The 23,411-nt window shown below is 38.8% G+C and overlaps 1 protein-coding gene and 2 long non-coding RNA genes across 4 annotated transcripts in view; 2 read left to right on the forward strand and 1 right to left on the reverse strand.

Moving 5' to 3' along the window:
- Window positions 1-1,444: 1,444 nt before the first annotated feature.
- LOC130432388 (uncharacterized) lies at window positions 1,445-5,898 on the reverse strand. The gene is made up of 2 exons (XR_008908461.1): window positions 3,475-5,898; window positions 1,445-3,225 (listed from the first exon to the last, which is right to left on the reverse strand). It is a non-coding gene; the product is annotated as an uncharacterized LOC130432388 (long non-coding RNA).
- Window positions 5,899-9,004: 3,106 nt separating this feature from the next.
- On the forward strand, window positions 9,005-12,540 carry sox4b (SRY-box transcription factor 4b). The gene has a single exon (XM_056763107.1). It carries the CDS (start codon window positions 9,521-9,523, stop codon window positions 10,655-10,657), a length of 1,137 nt encoding a protein of 378 aa, XP_056619085.1. The 5' UTR covers window positions 9,005-9,520; the 3' UTR covers window positions 10,658-12,540.
- Window positions 12,541-15,991: 3,451 nt separating this feature from the next.
- The window catches only part of LOC130432304 (uncharacterized), a 76,156-nt gene continuing 68,736 nt past the window's right edge, over window positions 15,992-23,411 (forward strand). Inside the window, exons 1-3 of one of the 2 annotated variants that reach the window (XR_008908456.1) lie at window positions 15,992-16,105; window positions 17,682-17,851; window positions 19,698-19,942. This is a non-coding gene — a long non-coding RNA (uncharacterized LOC130432304). The remainder of the gene's footprint in view (window positions 16,106-17,681; window positions 17,852-19,697; window positions 19,943-23,411) is intronic. The other variant, XR_008908455.1, reaches the window with a different exon arrangement.

Genomic DNA, 23,411 nt, shown 5'->3' on the forward strand with positions numbered 1-23,411 from the left:
GGCTTGTTTATTAGCCAGTCAGATATTGATCCATTACCACCCTGCGTCTCGGACCAAAAACATGGCATTCAAGAAAAAAATTAAGCTTGTGTTCTTTAAATGTCACACAAACCATTTTCCCTCTTTAAGGTGTTTCTTTTTTTAAAGAATAACATAACCCATTCATTGTATTGAATGTAATAGATGCTCATTATGTATTGACATGATGTAAGAACATTTTTACTGAAATGTCAAAGAATTTATATTTATCTAAGAACAGGGGTTTGGAGACTTCGGTCATTGTGCTGGTATGTACATACAGTAACATGCAGTCGTATGACATTTTCCACTGGATACATACAGTATTCTATCACATGGTGTGCATGATATTTGACGCAACGAGACAGAGAGACATATTGAGGCTATTAGAACATTGATGTTGAAATATTGATTATAAAGATCATGCATAATTGTACATTTATGATATGGATGCTTAAAATGAAAATTATGTCATGACTTATTCAACCTCATGTTCTCCAATGTATGACATTATGAATATATTAAAATAAAAGGTCCTTTAAAGTATCTTTTCAATAAAATCAAAACGATGGGGACTTCAAGGTTTAACAAAGTTTGATAAAATTATCATAAATGTGATATGTGGGATATATGAGAAACAGAATGAAATGCATATTTTTATTCTTGCCTATTATTGTTAAATCTTACTTGACAGTTAAAATCACTGAACATTCTGCTAAGTCACTTTTGTGTTTTATTTAAGAATGAGTATCTCAAATGTCTCCAAAAATGCGAATACATAAAGCCATAATTTTCTTTTTTGGTGAACTTTTCCTTTAAATGACCTAAAATTGAGAAAGCAGTCATTGCTAGCTGAAAAGATATGAGATTTTATTCACAACAAGATCAGATTGTTCCTAGATAATATTATCACAATCAAAGACTTCCCCCACAAAACATCTAAACAAAAGAAAACAATTCTGTCTGACATTTCAGCATTTATTGAGCCATTGCCCTGCCATTGGGTGATTTAGAGTCGGAAGCACAAAATGATCTGATATGGCAGTCTAGCTTCAGCTCCTAGAGGTATAATATGGTGCATGGCAACGGAAAGGCCAGTGGTATTATGATACACTAGTATGTGATTCAGATAGAGCGGGCTGTAATCATGATGTCTAATATACTCTTCTGTTATCCACACCAAGCTGATTTGTCTCTTACATGGACATAGATGCAGTTCAAAGGTGAAGAGCAAAGAGATTGATGGACATCCTGTGATTAGACCATGATGGCATTTGGATTGTTCTTCAATGCCTTTTTGATGAAAAGCTTATCTGAACAATTTAAGAAGTGTATGATGAAATGCCAAAGTTTGAATCCTAAACAAATGTGTTTTGTTTTTTCTGTTTTGTGATTTAGACACAAGATTGAAAAAGATGAAATGTCATGACCTTATAATTGGTTTTATTTATTTGAGTTACAGTATATATTGTAATCCAAACATATGTGTGAAATCAGGTATGCACATAAAAACAATTCACGCACAGTTTAAAGATGGGGTAACATGCTATTTCATGCCTATTTCACTTCTTTACACTGTTAAAAGTGCTGGCTTCTCATGCTTAACATGGTAAACTTGTTAAAAAACGAGGTGGATGTATGACGTAGTGTTTCTCCAGCACACCAACTTGTTTTGGAAAGTTTTTTATAAGTCTGGATCACTGTTTTAATGGCCATTCTGCCGGAAAAGCATGCCCACGCGTCATTTACCGAGCGAAAGACCAGGCTCACGCGCTATCTTGAGAGAAAGAGCACGCCCACGCATCACGGCCATCAATGGCAGTTCACTCGGCTGACGGAAGTTGAGGTGCGTTTGTTTGCTTCCTGTATTTGGGTGATAAATGTTATATAAACGGTGGATATAACGCTGGATTTGGAGACCGTTTGAAACTGATAGATGGTGCGATCCAAGAGCTAAAAGATGCCGGACTTGAACCACACGCGGTCAGTCAACTAAGTAATCTGTCTGTGTTTTGTTCCCAATCATCATGTACGTAAATTATGTAAATAACACGAAGGGATAATGCGATGATGTATTGTGTATTTGTATTGTCTCCAGCAGGTCGTACAGCTGTATCTCTCTTTTATGAATTTGATCAAACTAAATATATTTACATATACATTTAGTCATTTAGCAGATGCTTTTATCCAAAGCGACTTTCAAGGTGGGTAAACAATGGAAGCTATTGGGTCAAACATTAGAACAACAAAAGGCATAAGAGACATAAAAACATCTCTCACAAAGCCTACTACAGTGTACAGAGCCAAGTTTAGTTTATCTAAGCATGTTTTTTTTATACTCTTCGAAGATACAAAGTATATACTACTGTATAGGCACTCACGATTAATATGAGATTTGTGGAATCTGTGTCACCCCATCTTTAAGAAGGTACCATAGAAAGGCACTTTAGAATTTTTTCATGTGGGGAGGGAGTTTCATCGGATCTAATCAAACAACTTTTTTGAATTTCTGATTCTAAACTCATTTGTGATCCAATAGTTCAATTTCCAAGCATATTAGATCGTGGATTTAACAGGTTTTTTTGTTTCTTGACGTAATCCCAGATTGACTTGAGGATGGATGAGATCTTTGCATTGGCCAGATACCCTGTTACAAGACTCCTTATTCATACTCAAATCTTTGCTGATTATAATATTTGATCGTCATGTTTAAAAATCTATAATAAAATGTCCCACTAATACCATAACGCAAAAATAGTAATAAACTTCTCAAAGAAACATTTATTTTTGGTAAAGAATCTAATCTGACTTTTTACATAGTACAGTATGTCTAATTCCAGAGTTTGAGACGTATCATAAAATATATATGCCAAAATAAAACAATGAATATGGTTCAATCTAATATAATAATGGCTAATATTTGTATCTATGCTTTTGGAAAATGGAATTTAAGAATTTATCATATATTCATTACATGCAAGTATGTGACATATCTGTGAAATTCATACATAAACATATACATTATACATCTGTTTTATATTATTTCACATATATCTGATTTCTGTATATGTTTGTCTTCTTTTGCTGTAAATAACTAAATGTAATTTCGATGCTCTCTGTGGCAACACATTGTTTCCTGAAGCCATTGTTCTTCACCATTACATTCTCATCTCAATAAATCCAGCGTCCTGCGTCCCAGGTGAAGTCCTGCAGGTTGGGTTTGCTAAATGTATGAAAAATATCAAAAACAGTCTCTTGGATATATTAGTCGCACAACACACTGTTCACAGAACAGCTTTACTAATACAGACAGAGGCAGCGATACAAATAGTACGAGAGGGCGATATAGAAAGATGTTAGTCAGACAGGAGAGAGAGTAAGAGAGACAGCAAAGCATATTACACTCACAGGAAAAACAGGCGGTGGAGAGGAAAGAGAGCATAAGGCAAAGGATACTTTCTATCGGTAATCCTCGAGACATGTCATCGAAAGCTTATGTTATGGTCCATTTGGCTCACTGTAGTTTTGCTCCCCACACATCACCGAAAAAACGGGTGTGCAGGTAGTCGCAGCAGTGGAGTCCAAACCCCGATAGATGTTTTTCCCCCAGCGCCGTCTGATAAGAGCGTCTCAGAGTGTCGACTAATTCACCATAAAAAGGCAGCCGGAGCCTGAAGGATGGATACCTGCTGGAAGACAACCGGAAAAAAGGAGGAAGCGGATGGAAAGAGCCGAACCCCAAGAGATGTGGCAAGGCGTGCCAGTTTCCCTCCAGCAGCTCAGAAAAAGAGAGCGAGTGAAAGGGTCTGCAATCCCTTCGATTCTCCACACGATGGCTGCCGGTGTAGAGCAGCTCTGCTAGTTAAGAGCTACGCAGCTGTGTCTCTCTCTCTCCCACTCTCTCACTTGCGGCTTCCAGACAGTACTGGGATCGATTTAGGTCAGCTTGTCTGGGGCAACTATCTTCCCTGAAAGCGGGACTCTAGGTTTCTATTATCCAGCTACAGGATGGTTGTGTCATATGTGTCGGAGAAGAACTGGGATAGGCCTGTGGTCACAGCCTTAAATATGAAGCAGAAGCGCCATCCGTGTCCAGTAATCCAGTGCGACCCAAGTCCTCCACAGAGCCAAGATGCTCTCCTTTCTTCGGGAAATACAGCATATTTGGGATCCCTGTGAGTATGCTTACCCTGCACAAGTGCCATATTCCCAATTGACGCCCAGCGTACGGATCCAAGATTTCGCAAAATTTAGCTTCCAAACTTCTCTGGAGCGATCGCACGTTCCGAAGAAAGCCTTCCAAGCGAGAAGAGACTTGAAGAAAGAAGAGTTTGGCTGAGACAAGACAAGAGAGCCGTCCCACTCCCTCCCTCCTAAAAACAGAAGTGAGTGGAGTGTGTGTAGGGTTGGAAGTGTGTGTGTGTGCCGTGGCTGCCGCAGTGCGTCTGAGGGGAGAGAAGAGGGAAACACTAGCGGTCCGGCTCTGCCAAGACAAACTGGGACTGATCACAGACTCTGCCATCATTCTGTGCAATCCCCAGACAACAAACCTAGAGGTGAGGAAGGAGAGAGACAAAGGGAATGACTCGAAGATTGAAAGTAGAGGGAATTCCCTTTGACCACCATGGGTCCAATCCAGATACCTGTAAACTCAAGTAGGACTGGACATCTAAAGCTAAGGAATTGAACCGATTCTAGGAAACCTTGCATCTCTGGATCTGTAAATGTTAGTTATACAGAAAGCTATTACTTCTTATCCTAATGCTGTGCCTGCTTACAATTATGTTAGTCTAGTTAGAATAACATCAATACCACAAAAGGAAAAAATACAATTTTTTTGCTTACATTGCAAACATCTTTCTTCCAAATCCTCAAACTTTCTTTAAGAGATGAGATGGATGAACTAAAAAAAACTCCTGAATTAAGTTAGCTGACAATTATTTTACCTCAGCTGTCAAAGCTACATTGACCCCTTGCTCTTTTGAAGTCTTTCTGGTCTCTTTTACATAGGATACCTTTGTAAATGGTCTTGTTTTCCATCTTACAGGTAAAGTTTGGCAGACTGACTGGACATTAATTATTAAGTGACAACACCACCTTCACCACTTTCTGATCTGTCCGTGTCTATGAGGAAAGGCAGTGTGGAAGCATTTACACCTAAAGCCATCCACATTTTCCTAAACCAACACTTTGTAAGGTCAACGCCAATGTTGTAAAGACAGCTAGAAAGATCATTGGATTTGTTGAATAGACGAAAGATGGAGCTCTGGTAATTGCTTTGCGATCTAAGGTCAATCCAAAGGAGCTCTTGTGCACTGTGGTCAGGTGAAGGTGTTAATACACCATATGTTTCTATAAATGACCAGAAAAAATGCTTTGTCTAGCCAACACCACCTGCTCAGCATACGTTTCATACTCTGAAGATTAATTCCAAACGCCTGTTTTTTCAATCTATGTATTTTCAGTACAAAAATATTAAATAAACGCTAAGATTGTTAAAATCATATAGACACAGATCTATTTAACAGAAGGGACAACCTGTTACCACATATGTTACAACTCATGGCAACATATGTTTACATTACCTCATGTTTTATTTTTACAGCGACTCATCAAGTTAAAGCAACTCATCACTTGTTGAGATTTAAGTAAGATTTGATTAAGTTGAAATGACTTGTACAGTCAATTAACTCAAACTTACATTGGGAAAAAAACAATTATTTTACAGGGTTGCTATAAAAACAGCAAGGCCGCAAACTATTCTATTGATATATTTGTTTGATTTTTGCTTGTAATATTAACAGCTATTTTTGTTTGTGTAGTCAAAGTATATTTTTGATCCATGATGGAACATTGAATAAAATAAGTTTTCATTGTGCATTTTCCCGACAGAACTTCCTTTTTTTTTTGGTGTTTTTTCACTCACTCAAGGTAATATTGAGTGCTTTTTAACATATGAGCATCAGCTGTTAATCTAATATATTTGTTACAAATACATCCTCACACTAAACGTCCCCGACACGATGCTCTCAAACTCCTTTATACTTTACAGTGGTGGCCATAGGGTCATGGAATTTGAGCATTTTATCTCTAGATGTCATCTGACCTGTGTCACTATATTGCCTGGTGGCAGGTTCCCTTGCCACATCTTTCATACACTGTCATCTCTCACCATGCATGTATGCACCTACATTAATGAGATTCAACTAGGAAACCTGCCACCATCTTTTGTCATCCGCGTTTAAAAGTCCCCTAGGAACAGCGAGTTAATACGTATGGGCATTACACACAGGGGAACGCAATGTAGACTCCTTCAGGAGGCAGATAAACATCACTCCAGTAGGTTTAGGACTGTGACAGTATGGGTTTTGTTTGTAAATGTCCCAGAGGATTTCAGCCATCTGACGACAATGTCAGACCATGCTTCCCTCCATTGGCATTTATTAGAGGGACTGTTGTTTAACCATTAAAACTTTTTTTATGCAAGCTCTTCCATGTTAACTCCCTGTATAAAATGGCATGATGAAAATTAACTATATCAGTGACAGATGCATAGGCCCATAAAAAGACCAACATTTAATCTAATCTTTCAGTGGGTATCTGTGTCTCTCACATCTCAACCCAACCCAGACACCAACAGATGTTTACACTACCCCCTGCTAACTTCCAAAATCAAAGTTTGACAACAAAAGTCTTGTCAATAGGCATGTCGGGAGCCATGACTAGAAATGATTAACTGGGTATTACCAGACAGCTGCTCGGATGATAAGATAAGATGGATCTAAAACAGCTGTTCAAATATACTTTGCATGATATGATGATCAATATCTTCATTATAGCAGAGCAGATGTTCGGTTCTTTCTCAGTGCATGACACAGATTTATGTACGTGTGTGCTCCATGTACATGGTGTATGTCCACACAGTCAATTCACAGAAAACATGGATCGTCTTGTACATACTTGCACTCAATGGACGACTCCCCACAGTCTCAGAGTGAACTTCGGGAATGATTCAACCATGTGCAATCAATGTGATCAATAATCAGTTTAGGTGCTGGTTGAGCAATGTAGTGCTGGATGAAAGAACTTTTTGTTAGTTGTTGACATTACAGGCAGTGACACTATACTGACATGAAACACATAAATCTCTGTTTAGATATGTTTTTTATTGTTATTTATAGATGTTTGAAACCAACATGCAAAACCACTGCTAGATTTTACGATAAAATAATTGATCCTAATATTTATTTCTATTGTTTTTTTACCACCAACATAATGAATAAAGTAAAGTACTATATTTACCACACAAAAACACTTCCACTCAATTCCGCACTATATTAATGTATTATTTTTGTTTTGGTTATTATAATAATGGATAGGAAAGGCAGTGCGGTCTAAATTAGAGAAACCCACAGCACCTGCTGTGTTGCGCAAGTTTACACGCACGAGTTCAGCTGCACCACGCGCCAACACGAGCCATAAAGTAAAGCGCGAGGAGACTCTTCTCCGCGCACCTGCCCTGGAGTACAGATGTAGACAGTCGTTTGTTGAGTGCTTTATCATTATTCACCACAATGTTGTTTTTAAATGTCACTGTGAGCTCGAAAGAAATACTTCCAAGAACCGCTTGGAAAGAACAACAAGGCTTTAAATCAAAACAATGGTCGTACGACGTCATATCATTAAAAAGGAAACCATTACAGAGACACCCTGTCCGTGTTTTATTGCTAAACATGACTTATAAGATCGTTTGTGCTGTTGATATTCTCATCATGGACCCAAAATTTCTCTATTTAACGTTTTGTGGCTGATTTACAGTCAAGTTAATGTGAAGTGACAGTCCCATTATTCTTTAAAACCAGATCTTAAGCCTGTATTTTGGCTAAACAATATCGAGGATGTAAGGCAAACCCGTTAAGAAATAATCGGATGGGCGTTATGTAATTTGACAAAGATACAGTCTGTTGCATTTAAACAAAACGTGTCCCTTGACTCCACTCTGCCATCTAGCGTCACCCTCATTCACCCATTTGCTCAAAGTAGATTTGGACCACTTCCCAGACTCTTGTAGGGCTAAATAACGACTGTGCAAACCGAATTTGTTAACATTCTAACAGGCTCGTTTATGACTTCTAGGTTCTAGCCCAATTTAAAACATGCCGTCCAGCCATCTCCACGCAACATAATTAGGCATTTGGTGCTGCATGGAAGGGGGATGCAAACTTCCCGTGCATTCAACCAGATCTTATGTTAGCCTATATATATGGTAGGTAGATTGTTGCTTTGCCTTTGCTTTGAATGTCAATACTACTGCTCTTGCTTTTTCTGTGTAGGGTTTAAGGCGTGCGCTCTGTGACAAAAGGACCGCCCGTAAAATGAGCAGCTCCGCCTATCTCCGATTCAGACGGAACATTAATGTGCATAGACACGAGACAGGGACTCAGTTACACAGGTAGCTCTGCGATTCACTTCTTGAGCCTTGAGCTTAAGAAATAGTTATCGGACAGCACATAGGGGATGGATAAATGTGCACTGTGATAAACAAAAACGTCAATATAAAACTATGGTTGCGTTTATATAAAATAAATGTTGTTGTGCAATATTTATATTTAAATCATTTTATATACCAAATAATAATTCTTATAATTTTATTATATAAATCAATTACAATATAAACTGCCAGAACACATTTAGCAGCATGCTTACAGACCTCAAAACAGTCCGTGTTTCTGTTTCAAAGCATCGGAAACACAGCACAACATCGCACCTCTCTGCTCGACTAGCAGAAAATGAGATATACACATACGTGTGTACCTTTAAAACTAAGTTTATCGTGTATACTGGAATGAGGTCAGAGCCAAAGCTCCTCATTGCACGCGCTGATTATTATTAGATTCCTTTTTCGACCAATGAACCGAGAGTGGGCGTGTTTTGGCGCAGGGAAGGCTAGAGACAGTTGCTGATTGGCTGGGAGCTGTTGCTATTATACCTTTGGAAACGGATAAAGCTGCATGAAGCAGAATAGAAGTCTGTTGAAACTTACAGACTGCGTTTAAGCGACGGAGCCTTTTTGCTAGTATTACACCCTGTTTTCCCGCATGGTTTGAACAGGGGAAGGATATGCAGACGGAGTTAGACATCTTCAGAAACTTGAACAGAGCTTTGCTGCACCGCAGCGCACACACTGACGCTGTGTACTCGCACAGCTCCGCTCATGTAAAAACTTTCAACTGCTCATCGACTGTTACAACATTTTATTACTGGATGCACGGACACTGTGGAAATCGGACACTGTATTAGCTCGTTGAGTTACATGAAAAAGCCCCGAACCAGAACTTTACTCACGCAAAGCAACAGCACTGAACAAGGTTGAAAGCGGGTTTTCCGTGGTTCAGCCAGCCGTCTTGGCTCTCCTCAGGACTACTATCTGTCGCACATCACACTGAGTTTTCTGTAGCGACACGTTGGACTCGAGAGGGCTATCTCTCAGACTGTTGTAGCGATGGTGCAGAAAACGAGCAGCACGGAAAATCCAGAGGCGCTGTTTGCTGGGGAGTCCTCGGATTCCGGCGCACTGGAGCTGGACATGGCTTCTTCACCGACCCCCGGTTCCACGGCATCCGGGGGTGACAAGCTTGACCCCGGCTGGTGCAAAACCCCCAGCGGTCACATCAAGAGACCGATGAACGCGTTCATGGTGTGGTCGCAAATCGAAAGGCGCAAAATTATGGAGCAGTCGCCGGACATGCACAACGCGGAGATCTCAAAGAGACTTGGCAAGCGCTGGAAGCTGCTGAAAGACAGCGACAAGATTCCCTTCATCCGAGAGGCGGAGCGGCTCAGGCTCAAGCACATGGCAGACTACCCCGACTACAAGTACCGGCCGAAAAAAAAGGTGAAGTCATGCGGGTCCAAACCGGGCGAGAAGGGAGAGAAGATCAGCGGGAGCAGCTGCGCAAGCGCCGGTTCAAAACCGTCCTCGAGAAAGAGCGGAAGCCCCAAATCAACAAGCAAACCCCACAAGATCGTTCTGGCAAACGCCAAGGCTGCGTTTCCCGAGCAGGGACCCGCGGATCACCACTCTCTTTACAAATCCAAGTCAGTATCAGCTTCCAAGCAAATTCCTGACAAGAAGACGAAGCGGGTTTACATCTTCGGAGGCAGCAGCGGCTTAAGTCAGTCTTCGGCAGCTGTGCCCGCCAGTCCGACATTGAGCAGCTCCGCCGAGTCCAGCGATCCACTCAGCCTGTACGAGGACGGCGCGACTAGCGGAAAGGAGGGCGCCGATTCCCCCAGCAGCTCGACATCGGACCGCCACAGGTACACCAGCATGCGGGCTTCTTCACCCACTCCGTCCGCTTCGCACTCATCCGCCTCGTCGCAGTTCTCCACTTCTTCAGACGAGGAACTCGACGACGACATGCTGGACATTAATCCGAGCCCAGGTTTTGACAGCATGTCACTGGGAAGCATCGGATCCTCGGTGCTGGACAGAGACTTTGACATGCATTTTGAATCCGGGGCTTCTCATTTCGAGTTCCCTGACTACTGCACCCCTGAAGTGAGCGAAATGATTTCGGGGGACTGGTTAGAGTCGACCATTTCAAACTTGGTGTTCACTGCTCACGTATTGAACTAGGAAAAAGTTCAGGAAATGCGTCCGAGGAAGAAATTTAAACAAAAAGGGATAGCAGACAAGTGTGTTTGTAAAATAAGCCACCATGTGACGGGTCCCGCCTGAAAGACAGCGGCAAAGCGCTGATAAACAAAAGCTAGAACGCTTTCGTTGAACGTTGACAGGACGGAAAAGTGCAACATTTTGTCGCGAGAGGGCTGAAGTCATTTTGCCTTGTTTGGCACGAGACAAGAGGAAGAAATTGCCGAGGAGTGACTGGGGTCCTACTGAGAAAATTCGAAACGATAAAACGGAAAGTGAACTGGAACTGGGAAACTGTGATTGATTTGCACGTACACGAAGACTGGCTGAAGTCGTCTGTTTTAATCATTTGTACTTAAAAAAGAGACTTTTAAGAACTTTATTGATGCGCCTTGTGAACTTCATTGCTTAAGAGGTACTGACATATAGGCTGTGTTGGGCTGTTTGTCATCATGGCGGATTTATAAACAAGGTGGGTTTTCGAAAGACAAAGCATTTTTACAAAAAGAAAAAAGAAAAAAAAGAAACGCATGTTACTTGTCCTCTCTTGTATTGAGATTTCTGTAAGACTGTCGAACAGTTAAACTAGCGTTAGGATATTTAAATGGATAGATGGCGCTATGTTTGATATCCTACTCACAGGAAAAAAAATCACCAGCTGTTTTCATTCTTAACTTCAGGATTCAAACACAAACTCAAATCTGTGCTGAACTTTATATACTCGACAATTCAGGACCAAAACTCTTTAAGTTGTTTGTTTCCGGAGGTATTGAGAAAAACTGTTAAGTTGTCATGGTTGTTTGCTTTTCGGTGTTCTTCAGATGCCATTTTTATATGGATGTATTTATATACCGGCCAAACAGTTTGTCTTATTTTTATGTTCTCCCGCATCAGTCTGTCTCCTTCTCCGAAGAAGGGCTAGAGTTTTAATCTTTGTTTTTTATATTTAAATGTAGACTTTTGACACTTAAAGAGAGGAAACGTTTGATTATTTTCTCAGTGTATTTTTGTACAAATATATATAAAAGGGGGAAGGGTGTTGATCGGTGTAAAACGCTGTTCGGATTTCTTAATTTTAAGAGCCAGGTGGGTCGGTGGTCTCTGAATCGACCCCCTGTTTCATGTTTACAGTCTCAATCTGCAGGCGTCTTAAAGACACACACACACACACACACACACACTCTCTCCAAACCCAGTTCAAGCCAACATGTGCTTCGTTTCTACATTTCCTCATCTGATCGTGCCGAATTAAACAGATTGTAGCTTTAAAACGATCGATTTTCTTGACGTTTTATATATCGAGAAACCACTGGATGGACATATTCAAATGGTCGATTTGAGTTTCGCGATGATTATGTACTGCGTTCCTCATTGTATTTGAATATTTAATCTTTTCTACTTGTCAGATAAGTATAGGTAATTGTTTTAGTATCTTAAGGCATGGTAAATAGATTTGTATTTCCGATTCAGGTTTATAGCTGTTGTGTTAAAAAAAGTAAGAAAAAAGAAAAATCATCTTTGTACAGCTGTATCATAAGCAAAAAGATTGTGTGTTTATGTATGTTGTTGCGCTTTATCTCGACAGGCACTAGAATCTTTATACATCCTTGCTTAGCCTACTTAATTTCGAGATGGTTGTTAAGGATTTTTATATATACATTTGAAATATATTAACTTTATTTTCATCCATTCTGTGCAATATGCTGTGTAGAAAAATTGTTTTGTCTAATCATGCCACAACACATTTTGAGGGGAAATCTCATGCCAGCTTATCGTGTCAAGTCACTGCCTGTCAGATTGTTCATATGCTCTTGTACAGAACTTTTTCATAAAGGAAATAAACTCAGCTGGAACTGAACCCTAAACACTGCTCTGTTGACTCACTTTCTCATTTGCATAAGTGGGCGTGCCGGTCTGTTCTCCAGATAAACCGTCTGCCTTGTCTGTTTGGACTTGCAAAACACATTAAATATCTCAACGAATTTTTACACTCACGTAATGCCTAAGCTGTATGATCTCTAATATCCTTTCATTTTATGAACAAATATGTAAATATCTATACTCCAACGTGTGTTACTAGGTCTGTGCCTGTCACAGTAATTTAACCTGTGCTCCAGATACACCCTGTATCTGAATTCACACAACAACACATCTCTTCAAAACGCACTGCAAGGTGATACATTAGGCTTCCTGCACTCAGTGACTGGCTGTCTCGTAGACTGCACCTCCCCCTACCCCAGACACAGTCTGGGCTCTTAAAGAGGGGGATGGGCTGCTAGGGCCCTCCGGCACCAAAGACAAACTAGTATCAATTTGACTGCTATTAAATTCTTTTTATACTCTATGAGGTTCATTTTTAACATGACCCAGGTGAGTGATGTCATTATATGTGATCAGACTTACAAATGCATATGAACTTAACAAATAATGATTATAAACTGAATGCACCTGCAAAACCAGCTAGGGCTTTGCTGATTGTCCAGTTCAGTAGAATATCTTTTATTGTACAGTCTGTGCACATTCCTCTCGCTGGAAGTGTGGGAGTTACCACAGTGCCCAAATAACAACTCAGCAGGGGGCTTCGGCCAGATCTCTTCTGGAGAGGGAGGGGTGTCAGACAAGAAGAGGAGAGAAACCTGCTTGCCTGTGTTTTGCAGTGCAGCAAAGAAAAAGAAGGCGGGGAAAGAAAGCATGTATACCCTGTGCAGTTTTTGCGTGGGCGTATTCATTGTCTTCTAGGCAGCCATTGTATTTGTGTGTCCTCCATAAAAAGAAAAAGGTTTATCTTTCATAAGACACTTCCTGGCAGCGGCTAGAGTGTAAAATGGGACAGGTACCAGTTTCTCATTTTTATAACCTTGGAAAATGACAGCAGGGATATCACAGGTTTACAGTATCTTCGATGATGCATAACCAAATATAGGCCTTAAAACATTTTAACCAGTTTCGTGTAGACGTGAGAATAGATGTAAGATTTTCTCTTGCTTCTGCTATTGGAAATTATAATACTGGTTACTGGTTAGTGAATTATCGTTCACTTTTTTACTGCTTTTGTTTCCTTCTGTTTTCAAGTCACTTGCAGGTTGGGAGAGAGATTCTTTGGATGCAGTCTTCAATCTTAAAAATAATGTGTATTTGTATCACTTTCAACAACTGGCTTATGAAAAGCCAATGATAAAACAATGGCCAATTACATAATATATGGAATATAAAAAGAAATATGTGAAATTCTCTCATTTCTTAACATTTTAACATTTTATGAGGCTTTAAATGTATTTTTTAATGTAGGTCCAGCACTCATAATTCTTTTTTAATGCATTTATTCATGTTTGTAGTTTGTTATGTTGTATGCATGTAAACAAGTAGCCTTAAACTTTTGTAAAATTGTTTTACAAATGGTGCAGATACAGCTGTATGGTGATCCAAAATTGCACTCATTGAAACATGCGACTCTGTGACATTGAAATATTTAAATCTTAACTGGCGGACCCCCCAACCCTTTTGAAATACGGTTGACATTTGCATCTTAAATGGAGGTTGGATAAATTTCAACCACAGTTTGTTCCATCTAGAACTGTTCCACATTCCACAGAATGTAACAATACATTTGGTTCAAGATTATTTAGCCCTAATCCAACCAAGTAAAGCTGATGTGAAAAAGTAGAATTTCTAAAGATATTTATAAAACATCACCCATATTGTGGACTGTGAGTGGCAGAAAAATCATGTCAGTGATGTAAATGAGATGCATTTAATAATATGCTAATGGCATTAACAAAAGGTAATAATGATAACAATAAGACAGGTTTTTACTTGACTGTGTTTTACCCTTAATTGTTGACACTACGTTATTATTGATTCTTTTTATTAAAAAGTCTACATTGTGGCTCCAGGAATGTGTTTTTTTCTCAAAGGAGTAAAATGTAAAGACACACAAGTATCGAAGACAAGAAAGCTTCATTGTGTACATTGTGTAACATGTTAAGAACCATATATTGCTCACTTCCCAAACTTCAAATATTACAAATGGCAGTATAATGTACCCAATGTATCAAAAATTATACATTAGCATTATACATTAGATTTGCTGACATCAAGCATGGAAATGAAAAAGCAGGCCTTCTGAGTAAAAAACATTTGACTATTATTCACATATTGTTCTTTAACACGACACTTTTTAGGTTGAATGTTTTACTATGGTGATATTTGTGTCAGTCAGGGTCATTTATCTGCAACTCTTTATCTCTAATATTAAATATGATAAAACAGTGTGCTGATACTAGTGATAATGACCTCAATGACCTCATATAGGTCCGAGAATTTGTAACAGCACAAGTTGCACCAAGTTTGTTTATGAGAGTAAAATTTACAAGCATGCAAAAAAAAAAAAAATTGCTATATTTCTTATTGATTTTGAGCTGTATTTATACAAACAATCTGTTTTCTTGATATTTTTGTAATTAAATACAATCATGTTCATATTTTAAGCGTAAGCTTTTTCCTCTTTTGGAAAATGTAGGATTTACATTTTAGTTAAATCGTTAAAACCTAGACTTTATAAGTTGCACATTGAATCTTTCACAGTTTTCTGTTGATCTTATACATTTTTTTTTAATGTGGGACCACTAGTGCATGGTCCTGTTCATTCCTTTCATGTCAATCCAGGAGATTTTATTTAGTTTATTAAGAGGGCATGTCATATACATAGGAGCTACTGTAACACGTGGTGGCTATGACACACATGCTGACATCATAGCAGAAATGGTGTGTTTTAACGAGTGCGATTTAGGTCGGCTAATAATGTGTGCTGAATTTTTATTTAATGTTTGCGCACATCCAGATCTGGTAGTATTATACGACAATTAATTCAACTCTTTCACGGTTTAACCTTGGCCTATACTATTCACTGTAAAAACTTTGAATTAAACCACTTAAAACAAGTGCAGTACCAAAAGTTTAACAAAACATCAGAAAAAGGTCTGTTAAAAATAACTCGATGTAATGGTGCAGACTCTTGAACTGACAGTTATTTGACAAAAAAACGAAAACGAAAATATAGCTCACTTTGTGTTACAACATGTTTGTACTGCAAATCCTTTAGGAATAGAACTGGGTTGCAATTTGGACCCAAAATGTGCACGTTTACAGTTTGAGCCTAAAAAGACTTTACCGAATGTTTGTACCATTCAGGGCTACAAAAATAACTAATTTATTGATTTGTCGGAGAACTACAAGAAGTATAGTAACTTGCTCTCTGTGTTGTTATTTAGTTATATGTGGAGGGCGGGACTCGAACTGAAATGAACAAGGCGCGGCCAAGAACCCCCTTCACACGTGTAGACAAAGGGACCCATCAACACAACCTAAATATGCACTCTAAAAGTTTTTCCGTGGACGCGACTTTACGCCAAGACCTCGCAAAATGCTCAGGTGAGTTACTTGCATTCGCTCATCATACTGGTTTCATGCCCAAATACATTTCGTCTTTGAATTTGATATTTTAAAGTTCTCCAAGAGTTGGTACGTCAGCTCGCAAAGTTGAACACAAAGAGGAGCGTTCCTTTGTTCAGCGGGGCGCTTTGAAGGGCGACTCTACATGCACAAATTAAATAAGAAGATGGAATAGCGAAAAACTTGAGGCCAAAACCGAAAGGATCTATTTCGTTGAAAAAGCTTGAAAGTTATTTTGCACTTTTGTGTCATGTGGGACTGTAAGGATGACGCAGGAAGACAAAGCTGTCAAAAGTTGATTGGCGAAGGAAGTTGAGCGAAAATTACGCACGGAGAAGTATTGCGTTTTGTTTGCGAGAAATTTCGTAACAAACTAACACTATACATTGTTGTGTTTTACTATATATGTTATAGTGTATGATTGCAGTCTGAAATCTCGTGATGGATATCTTCAATTATCTGAACAAGGATAGCCTATCTATTGTAAAATTTCGCATACTTTCACATCTTCTTATGCATTAAATCGTTCACTAATAATGCATTTGACGTTTTGGTGCCACTTTTAATGACTTCTCATCGCAGGATTGATGCATCTTTAACATTAAATGTCTTGATTGCTTGAAAGAGCAACAGGTACAATGTGCAGTCGATCTTAGTCCTTTGTTAACTTAGAAAGACACGATGGAGTTTCTTTGTTCTGCTGCTGCCAAATACAGAATATGGATGCACGTTAAAATAAATTATTATTTTGCTAGATACAAATTCCATGTTTAATAATAATTTTGCAGTTGACCTGCAAAAGTTTATTTAACAATATATTGCGAAAAAACACCATATGACAATGTTTCTCTAACTTACTGCCAAAAAACTTTGCTCCTCTGATAGAGTCATTTATTTTTTTATGAATGATCAGCTTTAATAGTTTTAATTAAAAATACTCCGTAAAATGTTACAATACACAGTAACTAGAGCACTTTTTCATAGTTTCCAAGAAGGACGTCATCTACGTGCAGGTTTTAATAAACTGGCTAGCCTATATTTGAGTGTTTATGCCTCCTCTTCTCATAATATGCACGTTATTACGGATAATACACCCTATTTATAGGATACACTTGATGTGACTTTGAAGGATTGTATATGTTAAGTAGTTCTGGACAAACCGTTCACAAACTTTTTAAATAAATTACAAAATATTTCGTCATATTTTACGCTTATATAAAGATTAATTCATAAGAGAATAATACACAATGTATGGCAGACCAGTTTTAACCATAACTTAAATAAAACATTGACAAATGCTAATGCAATAATGTGTGAAAGTAAAAAGCTTTTAAATGAATATTTTTTTTGGCTCAGACTGTTCAAAACTTACAGACGTTAAACTACAAGAGGGCCCATTTGCAAAGGCTTAAATATTCGATATACTGTATGTAATTATTAAAGCCTTGCAAAGGTTGAGTTTAGCATTTCTACTTTTTCTATGGCTAATACTAAAGAGAGAACTCAACTGCTTTAAATCTGTGTAGCTCTTCAAATAATATTATTTATGTTATAGGCCACATTCAGTTTTGGGATTATGAAGAATGGATCGCAACTTTTGTCAACGGACAAGCTTATACGGATACTTGAACGAACTTGTATTATTTCTCTTTAGTGGAATATAACTTTTCTTTGGGATTATTCGGCTGTGTGTAATGTGAATGGACGTCCTGACATAAACCAAAGGTAAGTGTGAAACGCTTTTGGTAACCTGTATAACTATTCAAATAATAAGGCATAAGCAATATATGAATGTACAGTAATTAATACAGTCAAGTCTGTTATTATTGTTAATGAACGTGTTACCACACTTTGTTATCTCAGTATAGTAATACAGACAGAGATATTTCTGCAATTAGTTATTTGTACATTAGGCATTGTCGTTGTTTCCAAAATTAAACTTTAACTCAGCACTTTTACTCTGCATTTATTTATTTGCGGGATGATTTGAGTCTGTGACGGTCAATCGCAATTCATTTACATAAAGGCTACATAGGCATTTTCAAACGAGGGTGGTCAGATTTCTACATAAATCACGTGTTGTTGTCATTAATATTACTGTTGTTTTTATAAACAGCCATTAGCGGCTTTTCATTCAGTTAAAAGGGGCTCGTGGAGCAGTTTTTTCAGCAAGTGTGGCGCTGGACAGCGTCTCTAAGACTGGCGGGATTGCGGGAGTAGAGTCTAAACCAACCAGGAAAAAACATTTACAGCGGCATTGCAGCAATTTCTTTCATTAAATGAAAGTTTGGGATGAGTAATCCTATCATTTCCCCCTAACTCTTTACGACAAGTCTAGGATAGAGTGAGCTCAGACTGCGTCGGAGCCATCCAAGCATTTCGCCTCACGGCGTCTCTCCACCATGATGTCATTAGTCTCTGGTATGATGTCATTAGCAGCCAATCAAACGCGAGCGGGAATAGTGCGAGCCAATGAAACAAGAGCGAGGGCGATACGGCCCCACCTACCGCATCCCCGCAGCGTGCGGCCGCACGTTTTGTCCATGTTGGAGGTCGTAGCTCTGAAATGAAGTAATGAAGTAAACCAGACACAATTGACATGGACATTTTTCTTAAAAGAATTCAGTGCCATATGCTTGATGTGTAATGGTTCGTTTTAAAACCCAATGTTGGATTAGGTGCATAAAAATACACATTTGTCTAAATTAAAACACAAAGAAAAGCCTGTAAACATTATAATGAAAACTCAAATTTAAAAGCAATCTCTTTTTTTACATGCTAAACAAATATTGATCAGAAATGCAGCATTATGAGGACTGCTTTTCTCCTTCTCCAGTCAACACACATCAGTGGTGATGATGTTATTCTTTGTACCATACTAGCAGATGGTGCCGTTAGGTCAGGATGATGTGATTGTGACTCTTCTTTATTTGTATGGAAACTATTGACTAACCAACAGAGAGCAGAGTGTGATGTCACATCTGTGGCTCGGGTTTATACAGTTTACAGTCTAGGCGTAAAAAGATCTCCCAGCTTCTGTGTTTTTTCTTTCGCGTTGTTCCCTATTCACACCCCTTTCTGCATATCAATGTGCTTTGGAAAAGCACATTTAGACATGCATTACTAATTGTTCTGACAGTCTACCTTCTCACTGCCTGTGGTGGTCAGTCTGCAAAATAAAGTGGAGTATCTGGCTTAGTTTTATTTTCAGCGCCTGCCGTTCACAGATAAGTGAAAATGTTTTGTCTGGGCACTAAATCGTATCCAGCAACAAGAATGCATTATTTCTCCAAGACATTTTTGGAGTGATTATTTATCAGTTATACATTTGCAGTTTTATGTTATTATGAAAAAACTGCTGGGGCCTCAAATAGTTTTTGTTCAAAGACTTTTAAAATACTTCATGCTTGACAAAGGCCTATCCACTGGTGTGATGCAAATTAGTACAAACTATTCGGCAAAACAGCATTCAAGATAAAAAGACGAATGCTATTAGTGTGCTATTTTTGCATTTGAACACATAAAAGAAAATTTGAAACTGGAAAATTCTCTGAACTGTTTTTTTCTACAGCCACACTCCCCTCTGCAGGGTCAAGTGTCAGAATCTAGCCGTGTTCACAATCATCTGCTGATGCAAACGGCTATCCTATCATAGAGTAGAAGAGACCACTCATTCACACAGGTTGAACCATGTTGAGAGTTCAGGAGCAACATGAGGACACCACAGCTCTTTACTCAGAAAGTGGAGAGAGATATAGAGACAGATCCAGACATACGCGTGGGAAGCATGTTGTTCGCTCTTCCAGCGATTCGCCGGTAGGTCACTCATCCTTGAATGCATGTGTAATGAATTGGGAATCCATAGGCCATAGGCTGACACACCTCAGAGAGTTGAGATAAGTCATTATTACTTAAAACAAGAATGAAATGTGTCCATGTGAAAAAGACACACATAACACCTAATAGAGTACCGGAATTAAAATGAATCCTTGACCTTTTGTAAATGCATTGGTGCAATGATGTCATTCAAAGCAGGTGTTAACAATGTTTAGAATCTAATTGCCTCTTTGCTAGGTGTTGTTCTCTCAGATATGCTCTATTAAAGATTTAGTAGGAATACTTATCAGATTGCTGCATCTGTACTTGAATTAATGTCAACATTATAAGTATAGATTTTCTTTTCCGATATTTTGAATTGTTATTGGGCCATCTCATTAACTGTGTCACTTACTAAACTTCATCATAAAAATTAATTATAGTGATAGATCACCCAAAAGGGAAATTTCTTTCATTATTTAGTCATAGTCATGTCATTTCATACCTTTTTGATTTACTTTCTTCTGCTGAACACAAAAGAAGATAGAAGACACTGGCCATCATTTACTACCCTTGTTCGAACACCAAACCACCGAGACATTTCTCAAAATATCTTCTTTTGTGTTTCTGCATAAGAGCCAGCTTTTGTACCACACGAATGTGAATAAATGATGACAGAATATTCATGTTGGGGTGAACTATCCCTTTAGGTGAAAAAAGTCAGAAAGTCAAAAAATCCCATGTATGTCCTCCTCTCTGGGTAACTTGTGTCACTATTACAAGTCGCCAAGCAACATTTTAGCCTGTTTTAAATAATCACTTTAAATCAAAAATACACTGGACTTTCATAGACGTAGAAAACGGGGTTTAGCAATGTGGCAGAAACAGGACCGCAGAGATTTCTGAGCCCCCGACTGTATTTTACTCGTGGCTCCATACATTACAGAAATAGTTCTGGGACTGCACTACATTCTTCTTAATGTCTTTTGACTATCGTTGTATTTTTTCCTACTATGTTAGTCAATGGAGGGGGTAAAATCTGTCATTTCATAAGCATTCTTCCAAATATTATTCTCTGTGTTCATCAGAACAAAGGTGAGTAAATGATGACATAATTTTCAGTTTTGGGTGAAGTATCCCTTAAAGCTTTTGAAATATATGGGCTGCCTAGAATAATTACCACCTTTCACCCCTGTAGCTAATGCGGATAGCAGCAGTTGCTATGGTAGGATTGGTCAGGGGGTTTTTGAAAGGAAGAAAGAAAGAATCCATCCACCCACTTTTTTGTTGTTTCCTTGCTTCAAATCCCCAGCAATGACTCGGGTGCTGTGGTATGCAAGTCAGTAAACCAGCCCCTCTGTCAGCTGTTAGACTTACATCCCTCTACTGGGAAGTTCAAGTTCTCCACTTAGCTGTGCTTGGCTGTTTGCTGTGGATACTTTCTAACACCACTGTGTTGTAACAGCTGTGTAAGGAATCTGCTCAGGGTGTGTGTACCTTGGCATGGCATAGCTGCGCTGTTCTGGGTAGATATGGCAACTGCAAGAAATAAACTAATAATAAAAATGTGGCATTCGCACTGCTATGGAATAGTTTCTCTTATAAATTTACTTCCCGCTGTCATAATGATTCAACACCCACCTGTGATTTAAACTTCACCTAGAGCTATTAGACTACAGTGTTGATTTAGATATATGCGTAACATGGCAGTCATGCGTGTGCATTAATTACAACGTACAAGCATTTTTATTTCATGAATACATGAATATTTGAATAAATCAGCTGGAACTGAAATGAGATCTGTATCTAATGAACTACAAAAATGTGTGTCATAATGCAAGGCAAAGTCAGTTGTGTATTTAAGTCCATTTTCCCTCAAATTTAAATGCTGAAAACCAGAAAGACGTGATGCAGTGGCCAAAGAAGTTAATCTAATTGTGTATATAGTCAACAAGTATAAAATATAACAGACAGAATGCAGGAATCTCTGTGCAGATGGCTTTCAGGTCAACAGACAGATGCTTAATTCTGAAATGATGTTCTTTGGAATGTTGAATTGTGGAAACAAAACATTACATTGACTTCTCAAAACCTCTTTTCAATTTTCAGAATTTATCCCACAAATAATCGCATGTCTTTAAATTCTCCTTATGTGATGTTTTGTCTTAGCAAAAATTTCAATGCGATTTATTAAATTTCATTTTTTCAAGTGATTGACAGCCCTCCCGAAAAAATGACTGCCGTTACATCTGGATTTCATACCATGTGCAGGGAATTTTTGACGATTTGATGACTCATTTCTACAGTTTAAAGACGTTTTTGCATAAAACTGAATCATAGTTGAAGAGCCAGTACTCAAGGATAAAGTAGGCTTGTTAAATATATTTTCTATCTGTCTAACCCATTCTAGTGTTAAGCATACCAAGAAAAAGCCATCCAGTGAGAGGGATGCAATGCAGGAACTGCATGGACAGTAAAACTCAATTCCCGTGTGTGGGTTTTTAAAGTCCAAATGCTCTCATCACATGCACAATTAACTCAGTCAGTGCTCAAGCTCTGTAAAGCTGCTGTCATAACGCGCATTTCAGCCTGCGGCCATCCCGGGTCAGAGGTTACTGGGACGTCAGAGCATTAAACACATGTGTTACTCTTTTCCAGTCTGTCTGTCTGTTCTCACGTTTGACAAATTAAGGTCATTCCTGTCATAGGTGCCTTCAAGCGGTGTGGCAGTAATGATGTTTGTCAGTACTGTGACACTACTTTATCCTGCCAGGTGTGTCCATAACGTAAGAGGGGAAATTAAAGTGCTTATGTCAGCTTTTGGCCTCTTGCTGTGGGAGGCTGCCAAGCCGGTTGAATCTGAATTTTGTTGTGGCCTGCAAAGGTCACTTGTAATTCCTAAGAAGAGGGCCAGGTTATGAGATTTAGCCCAGTTAGCTCACAGTCTCTGAGGAAACATGAGCTTGATCTGTAACAACATGAAGCCAAGCATGGAAAGAATGAAATGCATATAGTAATGTTCACTCTGTCGACTTACATTATGTGGTCCAGTCCCCGTACGTAATCTAGAAATACTTCAAGACTCAAGAGCTTGCCAGACTTTAATGTAGGTTAGACAACTTTGCCAGGCTTTATTGTTAAAGGTTCAGACCAGCATTGGAATTGAGCATTTTGGAGGGATTGTAGGTCATGCTTGACACCTTAAATCAAGATCTCCAGCTGGGCCTTAGCTGCCACAAGGACTGCAGGTTTGTTATTAGGCCAAATGAGTCACGGACTTCACAGCCCAAGCCACGCCAACACAATGTGTTAACATACTTGATACTTTGCCAGAGACAATCTGTCGAGTGCAAATGCAGCGTCATTTATTGACTGAATAGGTGTTTTTAAAAACAAAGCACATAACCTGTTTTTCTGGCTCAAAAATATGCACGTTTTCACAAGTGGGATATTTAAAGGAGAAAATGAC

This window comes from Triplophysa dalaica, chromosome 12 (assembly GCF_015846415.1).
Source record: "Triplophysa dalaica isolate WHDGS20190420 chromosome 12, ASM1584641v1, whole genome shotgun sequence".
Classification (NCBI taxonomy): Eukaryota; Metazoa; Chordata; class Actinopteri; order Cypriniformes; family Nemacheilidae; genus Triplophysa; species Triplophysa dalaica.